The sequence below is a fragment of the Pygoscelis adeliae genome, unplaced genomic scaffold, assembly GCF_000699105.1.
Source record: "Pygoscelis adeliae isolate BGI_AS28 unplaced genomic scaffold, ASM69910v1 Scaffold42, whole genome shotgun sequence".
In the NCBI taxonomy this organism is placed as follows: Eukaryota; Metazoa; Chordata; class Aves; order Sphenisciformes; family Spheniscidae; genus Pygoscelis; species Pygoscelis adeliae.
Window position 1 is genome coordinate 3672606 of NW_008824283.1, and position 11045 is coordinate 3683650.

At 35.6% G+C, this 11045-nt stretch overlaps 1 protein-coding gene across 1 annotated transcript in view; it reads left to right on the forward strand.

Moving 5' to 3' along the window:
- GABRA1 (gamma-aminobutyric acid (GABA) A receptor, alpha 1) overlaps positions 1–969 on the forward strand; it is a 38273-nt gene extending 37304 nt beyond the window's left edge. The window contains exon 9 of the mRNA XM_009318509.1: positions 661–969. Coding sequence (XP_009316784.1) covers positions 661–969 — 309 coding nt within the window. The remainder of the gene's footprint in view (positions 1–660) is intronic.
- Positions 970–11045: the final 10076 nt, after the last annotated feature.

An 11045-nucleotide genomic window follows, 5' to 3' on the forward strand; every position in this document is an offset into this window, starting at 1 on the left:
CAAAAATCATACACGTCCCTGTATGTGGAATGACATTTCAGCCATTATTATCCGATTGTAACATTCAAACAAGACCATTAAGCTTCTGTTCCATAATGCATATGCTTTTGGTGTAAACCATTAGTGAATAGAATACTGGCAGCTTTGCATTTTATTAAATAATCTACTCTTTTAGTGCATGATCACAAGATATTTTTATTGTATATTTTTAGGTATGAACTGTGTTAGAATGCATCATATAACATTATTTGTCTTAATATTGGAAAGATACATTAAGAAATTCAGTGTCTTTTAAAGTTTTTGTCCTGGTCAAGAAGCAATTGATTAAAGGAACATTGAATTATGAGTGGTTTGTCACTGTTGATTACCATTAAAGGTAATTTTGTCGATCAGTGAGCCTAGCTATCAGTATAAGTCCTCATTATAGTTTATCTATCATCTAATTTGGTTTAACTAATACAAGTAACGCAGATGGATGGTTTTGTCTTTGTCTTCACCTAAAAATTTTGCATGAGTCATACATCCAGACACTAACATCTTTCTTACAGCTTGTTACAATTTGTGGTATAAATTCGATTAATTGCAAAATTTTATGGTGCTTTTTCATAATCCTATCTGTTGAGAAGATAGTGAGAATCAAACATTTTCTTCTTTCTTCAGCCAAAGAAAGTGAAGGATCCTCTCATTAAGAAAAATAACACGTACACAGCTGCCGCTACAAGCTACACCCCTAATATTGCAAGGGACCCTGGGCTGGCAACCATTGCTAAAAGTGCAACGATTGAGCCCAAAGAAGTTAAGCCAGAAACAAAACCTGCAGAACCCAAGAAAACTTTTAACAGCGTCAGTAAAATTGATCGACTATCAAGAATAGCCTTCCCATTGCTTTTTGGAATCTTTAATTTAGTTTATTGGGCTACCTATTTAAACCGGGAGCCCCAGTTAAAAGCTCCAACTCCACATCAATAACCTCATTTATTTGTATAGTTCTGTTTTGTCTTTTGCTCTGGGAATTGCTTCCCGTTTTCACATATAGTACTTCCCATTTGCTTCATTGCCTCTGTCTTAAAGAAAATAAGGGTTTCTTTATTTAACAAAAGGTATAATATATCTGTATATTTAAAAAACCCGTGTGTGAGGGAGAGAATATAAGCTATATACTTTGAAAAAGTGATTCTGAAAATAGGAAAGAGTTGTAGAGTAATGAAAAAAAAAAAAAAAGGAAACCATTTGTAGATAGCTTAGTACTGAATATCCTCCAAAGGTATTGTATATGTATGTGAAAAAGATATTTTTATTCAAAGGATTGTGGGGAGTGGGAAAATATTCTTTACGACGTTCCTGATGCACATACTATACCGTACCATTTATTCAACCACTGTTTATAATCTTTTCAAAGATGTAAAGTTTTCCATTTGCTGAATCCCATAAGTTATGTTATTTTCCTAATCCCTTTTCTCTTCTATATTCCAAACCACCTGACTTATGATATTAAATGGTCTAAAGAAAAAGGAAATCTGCTCACTCTAGGTACAGTTTGTCACTGTATAGCACGTAAGATCTAACGGTAACAAATGCTTTCATCTGCTGTCTTACTGCAGTCTTGTTCTAAGCATTAAGTTGTCGCTAGACTAGATTTAAAACCAGTTGCACAATCAAGTGCAGATCCCAAGTTCCCTCTATCACCTGTGTAATCCAAACAATTCCTGGATGCTTTTACAGATAGCTTTTACTCATCACTATGTTTTAGAGAGTTTAAAAAAAAAAAAACCACAACAAACCAACAATTTTTGCAAGCTCTAGATATGTTGAATGTATTCTTTTATAAAATGATACATTAAAAAGAAGCTTTAGACTGAAATTTATGGATAGCAGAAAGACAAAATATAGTATTTGAATAATATATGTAAATATGCAGCATGAGATTGTACATTTTTTTACTTTTTTAAAGTTGTGTTCTTAAAACATTGTGTAGGATTCACCTCTTAGCTCTTAATATGTTGTTAAATGCTCAATAAAACATATTTAGAGCCTGAATTAAAAAAAAAAAATCAGTGGTACTGGAAAGCCTAAAAAAATAATTACACAGAAAGTGCTTGGAATTAATTCCATTCGTGAAGTGGTTAAGTGTACAGTAGCTTGCAATTTGACAATGTCATCCAATGTATACTATTAGATTAATGACTGGTCTGCTCAGGTCATGCATAAATACTAAAGTGTGGGATTATATTTGGTAGGTAAAAATGGTGAAATATTTGTTAAGACAGAAGTTCATCTGTATATTACTGCTATATTTGCCGATACATAACTGTTACAATAAGTGATGTAATATATGTAGCATTAAATACAAAAAAGTCATACATAAAAGAATGTACAGGAAAATAGATTTTATTGAGTAAACTTACTACATTTCATTTTTACTGTAGCAATATATTTGTAGGAACAATATGTAAGGGCTTTAAATACAAGATGTCCATTTTGCAGGTATTGTGCTCCCTTTAAAAAAATTCTAGTCAGTATCATTACTGCTGATTCTTAGAAATAAAATTTCAGATAAAGATTTTTCAGAGATGGGAAGAATGGTGGAAATGTGCAAGCATCAATTAAAAAACTGTAATATATGGTATTGAATGAATTTTAAAACAATGCTACATGAGCCTCCAGGGAAACAGCTACTGAGAGTCAAATTTCACAGGCAGTTTTCTAAAGTCTTTCTCATAAATCAAGAAGTTGACATTCTCTATTTACAAAAGGAAATAGTTAATGTTTTATTTAGAGAAGATTTTTTTTAAACAATGTTTCATTGTCTGACATTTAGTCCTGTCTAAACTTGATAAGTTATCTGATTGGAGCTTATTAAAAGGGGATGTTTCATCTTCTGGTATAATGTGTAGATATATGTATAGAAAAAAATAAACTATGGCTCTTTAACTTCTGTGTACTTGTTTATCTTGTTATTTTTGGCGTTAAACTAGTGTGTTCATTTAGGTCACTTTACCTCTCTAGCAATTCATAGCTACCTTTTGGTCTGCATTTTGCACATTAGATGTGAATATTACTTAACTAGTCTGCTTTTTGCTATGCAATGATTGCATTATATCACCTCTTAGTTAGTCTATGCCAATAGTATTATACTGTATAAACTTGATTGCACAGTTTATCAAAGACAAGGTACTCTCTATGTAGCTTTTTTACAATGCTTTGCTAAACCATGTAATAATAGTAAGTCTTCCTTGAAAATAATGATACACTCTTATAGAGGACAGTTTCTGTTTACTCCTGGGATAATTTTAAAAAGATGACATTGAATGTTTATTGCACCTCAGTGCAGTGATGTGGCAATAAAACCTAAATCTAATAGAGGTTGTTTATGGCAGAAGCATGTATTGCTTTACAGAGTTTAGCAAAAGCTCTTTATTTTATGTCAGACTGTAATTCTATTATAATAATAAAGCTAAAAATGTTCAATAATGAAAGTGAATGTTTTACTTTGGTTTTCTTTAGTTACTGCCTTTTATGACACATTGCTTGCTAAACTGCTATTCATTCAAAAACTTAGTTTCTGTGGATTTGGTAATGAATGCAGTTTTAATAGATGTAATTTTCTGTCCAGTGTTTTCCAGGGACACATATAACAACAGGAATGTTTCCGAAATCTAATTTGACATTCAAAAAAAGATCAGTCTGTACAATGTATATCCAGTAAAGCAATTAATTGAATCAGATGAACAATTGTTAAGGTTTAGTACCACAACAGTGAATATGATATAGGGTAGGAACAGAATGAAATGCAGTCTCCCAGATAAAATGGCAGATAAACTAGAGAATGATAGTAAAACTGTGGGTATTTATGTTGTAGATTTCACTGTTTAAATAAACAAGCAGATCTAAGAAAGACTGTTAGAAGAGAACCTCAGGCTGTATAACATAACATTATTTCACTTATTTAATGAGTTGTGGGGGTAGCATTCAAACAAGCATATGTGTGGCTTGAAAATTTTAATTCTCAACTCTTCATTCTTTCCCACATGGAAAAATACAGAGAGAGGAAAAGTCATTCCAGTGCATTCAGCCCTCAGATTTTCTTGCAAAAGTTCCTGGAAAGCAAGGCTCATGCTCTTATGCAGGGAGAGACAACCAGTTGTAGCCATACAGTTTTAGAGGATCCAAAGCAGGAAAGGCTGATATAAGTGTATATATGTATATAACAATATTCATAGATTTCTTAAGCATGAGTCCTTTCAAAATGGAAGGAAAGATTGTGTTCATACAGACTCAGATTCTACTAACTTATTATGCTTTCCTCTATTTTGAATGAGAATAATGCAGTCTGAATCCCTGTTCCTTGCCTCCTACTACTAACTCCACGGAGATGAATCCCTATGGAAACCCACACAGGATTTTCTGGAGGAGTATGGTAAAGAAAGTGGCAAGTGACACTGTTTCAACACCCACCTCCTATGTTCACATGTCAGATGCAGAGCATACATGGGGGGTTCTTACATCTCCTTTGTCACTGCTCAGGCATTTTTAGGCAGAATTTTATTCGAGTGAAATGAGTGAAATTGTCTAGATGCAACAGGATTTGACTCTGAGAAAAATATATAGCATTATTCAGCTTCACAGACTGGAAGAACAGCCTCGTCAGATGACAGATTCACAGTCACCAGACAGTCCAGCATAACACCCTGACATGACATTGCTGTGTTTGCTCTGATATTACATCAGTAGGGGAAACTCCTCCAGTTTTCCTTGGATCATCCCTAGAAACTACCGCAGGACTTTCTTAATGACCAAGGACATTTTTTACACCACCAACGACTTTCTTAATGATATTCTTTCTCTTGGACTGACTATGCAAGACCTGAAAAAGCTGATTTCCTTTTCTCTCTATCTCCTTCTATTTTTCACCAATATGGTAAATAATAAAAGCTTATGAAACACTAATGGCTAGAAAATGGGGCACACATGCTTCAGGGAGCAAATAATAAAAGAACCTCTTTCAGCCTGTGCTTTGTACCTGAATGACTGTCCAAATAAATTAGTGTGACTGGGGAAAGTCAAACTTTTTCTTAGAGGCTCTAACAATATCAGTCATACTTTAAAAGATAAAAACTCAAGATCTCCTTAGACGTTCTACAGCAGATCCACAGAAGAAAAAAAAAATCCTCCTGCTATGCATAAACATGACATAGCTTAAATAAAAATGTGTTTGCAGCCTTAGCACATGAATTTTGCAAGTGAAGTATATTATCAGCTTGTCAAGCTGTTGCTGTCATGTTACATCTGATTACAAACTACGTCAAATACAACAAGAGAGGTAAAAGCCTTGAAACGACAAGTTTCTATAGGCTCGTTCACTCTGGCTATAGGCCCATCCAAACAGGCAGGATGACTTCACAGCTGCAGATAAACTTATTTATTTAAACTGCTTTAGGGCATTTGAAGATGCTCTGAGTAGATGTTGCACAGTTGTTACATGCATTTCACCCAAAGACTAGAGACATTTCCTCTCAAAAACCCGCAGACAGACAGATTGACCAAAGGGCACTGCTTTTCTGAACGTGCTGTCAAGGGAGGAAAGATGTATTTGCTGAACTCTTTCTCCAATCAAGGACATTTGAATGGAAACAGACATGATGAATTTCTTCCCAAATGTCCTCATATATGAAGTATTTAATGAACCTCAAGTTGTACAAGCCTAAGGATCTGAACCAGGCCTAAGATGCTAAATTTTTTTAGAAGTGGTTTGCTAATGGCTGCCCAGAATGCACTACCTTTGCTACATGATAGTTTTACAGGTATGCATCATCTGCTTAATACGAGGTGACTGAAGTGCCTCATAGGAAAATAATAATCTAGCTGCTATGGGATTAATGCAAATTTCTTTAAAAAAACCCCACATACTTAGAGCTCCTATTCCATTATTGCCTGTAGCAGCAGAACCACACTTCTAAACAAGTGGTTTGTAAGCTTCTAGGATTGCTCTCCATTGTAGTGATATTTATTAATGTAACAAATTTACTGCAGGGATATGAAAAATTCCAGAAAAAATTAAACAGAAGAAAATCTTTTATGGTCACCTAAAACCAAAAATAAAACCTAGTGAAGCTACAATAGAAAGATTTTTCTCTTACTTTTTTACAAAATACCTTACAAAAACAGAAAAGTGGATTTCAGCCAAGAATCTTTTAAATGAATGTACCTTTTGAATAAGAGAAAAAGCCAACAGAGGCCAGAGTAAAAATCTCTGCCAATTGTTAGGACCTGCTGTAGGGACATAAATTTAAGAAAGAAAAATAACATTTTTCAATTAAACATAATCAACTAAATTAAGAGGCCATCTCCTTTTTGGATGAAATTGTTAATTCCAATAGCTTCAGGAGGTATTTTAGAGAGGATTTTTGCTTTGATTTTGTTTTTCTACAAAACCCCATGAAATTCAACTTCAGTTTTCATCTTTCTCCTGTCTGAGGAGTTACAGCAGGCATGAAAAAGTGCGGGACACCGTTCTCAAAGGTAATGGTGCATATCTCAGGAAATAACAGCGTGGAAGTCTTAGAGGAAACATTAGTTTTAATATGGCAATGTGAAATATTTTTGTAGCAACACACAATACTTAGCTAAGCTTCATGGACACCACAAAATAATATGCAGATTAATGTAAAACTTTGTGGTCTTGATAGGATTGTGTTTCTTCATTTATGTGAGACAGCTAAATCAAACTTTAAAGAAAACTGCTACCTATAGCTGTTCAGAAGACAATACCTACTACTGTCAATCAGTCGACTGATTTCTGCACGTTTCTATCATCTCCTCCCTGGCTTGCCTCGGCAGTGCTTGATTTGTAAGGAACCAGGCTAATTTAGATCAAGCAAAACGGGGTCTTGGGTCATTAGGGCCTTTACCAGCTTGTTTGTGACTACCCTCTCTCCTAACTTTCTTGTCTGTGAGAAGGTGAAGAAAACATAAATGAAGTAACTAGAGCAACACATCCCATTTCAACAGTTTAAAAGGACACAGTGTGTATTATGAGAGTAATATATGTACTGATATAAGGTTTAGCTGGCTGCAAAGCCCGAATTTTTACACCTGAGTGCACTTCTCTTACATCCGTATGTAATCTCCTCCCCCAAAAGATAGCCAGATTCACAGAGAAGGTGAATCTTTTTGCAGTTCCACGTCATACTTCCAGAGGATCCCAGCCATCATTTCACTAGCAGCTTTCTAAGAATGCATAGGAGTTGTGTTCTGGTCATTGAGCTACTGAATCTCAACGGTTATGTTTATTTGTAAGTGACTCTAACCGAAGCCTTCTTTTCCAACAAAGGTGGCAGGGCTGAAAATGTCCACTTCCAGTTAACAGTTTTTGAATGGAAAGATTTTTTGCTTGCAGCTCCCAAAAAGTGTAAATATTGAGAAAACTAATTTTAAGAACACTGAGACAAAAGAGAAGGATCGTTATTGATATTATAGAGAACTGGTAAACCAGAAAGTTCATTTTCAGATATTTATCATAGCTTTAGTCCTGATGATTAACCATCCATCATCCACTCTGCCACCCCCAGACAATATTGACATTCTCCTAGCAAATAAGTTAATAAAACAATAAAAACCCTTTCAAGTGGACATGCACAGATTTAAACGAGTGTTCAATGCTTTTGAAAACCTCACCCAATATTTCTAGCCATGCATAGAATGACTTTTACAAGCATACTGGTGATGCTAAAAAATAATTATAACAGAAAGCAAGAAAAAGATCATTAGATTTTGCAACAAGTTCTGCTAACAAAATTTTCTGAGTCTGGATTTTGCCAGAGCACGAGGCTAAAAATCTTATTCTTGCAGACACATAAACAGTGCTGTAAGTGCTAAGCCACACAAACATGGGAACCCACAAAAGAATTCCTGGTTCTATTCACACTGCTGCAAAAGATTTTCTTAATTATATAACAGAGCTTGAAATTTATATTAAGGGTTGTCATAGATCTGCATGGAGCCACTGATCAGACAAATTAGAGACACAAGTTAATTATTATCTTCCTGTATCAGGCCTTAGTAATGGCAGTAGAAATAACAGTTAGAAGTTCAAGTAATTAAATCCTGTGAAGTATTTCTAACACATTATTCTAGAACTGACATAATTTATCTTTCAATACAACTTTTTTTCCTAAATATCATCCTTGGTTAATTGCAAAGTAAAAGATATAAAAAGCAACAATATTAATTTTTTTACAGGCTTAGGTTCAAAGGGAATAAGCAAGCTTCAAGAAATATGACCATATACCTAAAGAAAAACAGTTTTATCTGACTACTGCCAGAAGTAAATGCAAAGAAGTCTATAAATAAACACAATTCATTTATTGATAAATGTCTAGAGACAAGAAATAATAATAATTCTCTGGTGTAGCACAAGCTGACATATTTATTACTAAACATAGTGTACTTAACAACAAGAGTTGTAAGACAACAGGCTGTTTTACTACTGCCTCTTAATGGGAATTACATGAATAATGAGTCTCAGGAGGCACTTACCAGCGATAAAGGTAAATATTGGCTCTAAAAAATGTCAGACAAGCTATTATACCTTTGTATTGCAAGCAAGCTATACAGATTATTAGCTATTATTTTGTTTTATTATATCTAGTATTTAACAGCTAGGAATGCATGTTTAAAAGATAAAAAGATTGATGATATCGGAAGGTATGGTCAGTGTCAATGGCAAATAATCATCCATTTGTCTTCACATCATAACTGTGGCTGGATGATGTGCATCACTAAAGTAAGGAAAGCTGGTTTCAAGGTCAGTGCAGTGAAGGATCTTGAACAGAAACGAACGCAGCGGAAACTGAATTGTAATGCACCGTGTCCCCAATCCCAGGTCAAAATTATATCGTTTCTACTATTACTAGTTTCTGTATAGTAACAGAGAAGAACTTGCCTGAGATTTCAGCTCTGCTACTTGAGGCATTACGCAAAGAGTGCCAGAACTTTGCATAGTTAGAATGGACACCACTGTTCTCATCAGTGTACATGGAGGAAAATAAGGACACAAAGAAACTTTGCCTATAAAACACCAGAAGGAATTGAAGGCGAGAAGGCTGTAAAGTCAGAGGTGAAGCAGCTTAACACAGGCTAGGGGATGTTGGCAAGCAGTAAATATGTGCATCTGTATGATGGGGGAGGAGGTGAGGCCACAGCTGTCACTTCATGACTCCTGGTCAGGCCAGGGCTTTGGCAGGAGCCAGTGCCTGCATGCCCGAGCAGCCTGGGCAACATTCCCCTGCAAGCTGCACTGCCCGGCTTCCTCTGACCGGTCCTTGACGTGGCCCAAACAGGTCTCCCTGCAGGAGTTACCTGACACAGAGCAGGATTATGCCTGCCACAGGTTTCTGCAGAAAATCCTAAGCTTTAGTGTGGGGCTGTCTCTGTGGTCCCCTCAGAAGGGACATTGTGGCACCATCAAACAATAAGGCTGAAAAGGGCTGCAGAAGGTTGTCCTTGTTCGCTCTTTGCTCCAAAGGGAGCAATCATCATTCCCTATGACCAAAAAATTCTTATTAAATGTGCACTGTATTAATTTGATAATTTCCACAGTTAAACTAATGTGTTTCAGAAAAGCCAAAAAACCATTAACATTGGATGTACACTGAGATCACTTCTCTGTCCAAGAAACTAAACAGATTTCCACAGGTGAAAAAAAGGGCAGACCAGACCACAACCTGTTGGTAATAGTAACTGCTAACTCATGATGTCTGGGATTTAAGAAACTGCTCATGTAAACATAACTTTCTGTCCACTTCTGTACAACCAAAAGAAAAATATTCACCATCGTCACACCACCATAACTCAGTTGATATAATGCAATGGCTTAGCTATGGTTTAATTCTCCAAGGACCTAAACTACTTGGTCTTTTTCTGGGTGAATGTGGATAAGTCGCTTGTTCTATAATTGCATTGCTTCATTGGTGAAATGGTGATGATGCTGATCTGCTTACAAATGCTCTGAATTCATATTTCCCTCTTTAAACAAATCAAGATTAAGAGGAAGAATTATCTTGCGGTTCACTGGGTTTGAAGAAATCAGGCAAGGATCCACTCACTATGCTCTCCCAGACTTCTTGTATGACCTTTAGATTCTGCTGAGAAAAAGTGTCATATATCAGCTAGGTATTATTGCTATTAGCTATAACAGCAACTAGAATCTGTGGTGAGTGATTGGGACTTCTCAGCAGTAACTGTTGTACAAAGAGGTAAGAGGCAGATAATTAGAAAAAAGGAGGAAAAGATGGAAATCTCACCACAGCAATGGTTATGATTATGTATATTAGAAGTCTCAGCAGAGAAATGTGTTGTTGATAACCAAAAGTCTAGCCCATACTAGACAACAGTGTACAAGAATATTGTGGCTAAGGCAGTTTTAAAGGAGAATTTTAAATAAAACAATAATACATTTTATGGAGATTTTTTCATCCCAGCATGTTTCTAATGAAAAAAGTCTAGGATTTTTGAGATAAATGGTTCTCACACAGTTTATGAAATATGTAGCAGAAGTCTAGAATATGTTCAAAACAACTTTGGGTTGCATACTCACAGGGTAGATATGTTACCTGTCTTTCAGGGGATTTCTTCATAAGGAAGAAAGTTTCCTAAGTTTAAATAACCTCTGTGGTGACTGATTCCCAGCTGTAATATATTTCAAAAGAACTGTCTTAACTCTCTCTACTCATGAAGCTGTCACTTCCAATGTCCCAGAAATCACGAGTCTGACTTACATTTCTTTTGCCACTCATGCTGCTGCTGGCCAGTGCAGTGCAATAGGTCAAGGGGCATAGTTGTAAAGATATGCCAAGATGAGGAAAATCAATTTTGGAGCCCAAAAGGCAAAACTACTGATGCAGAAGATTACTAAATACAACCAGTTGCCTTATGGCATTTGAGTCTTCCAGGCAGGACACTGTGAGGCTGCTGCTCAGTAAATATGAAATAAGGTCTTATGGCAAGTCAGAAAGAATAAGATTTTTTTTTTTTTTCATTGCTCCTAA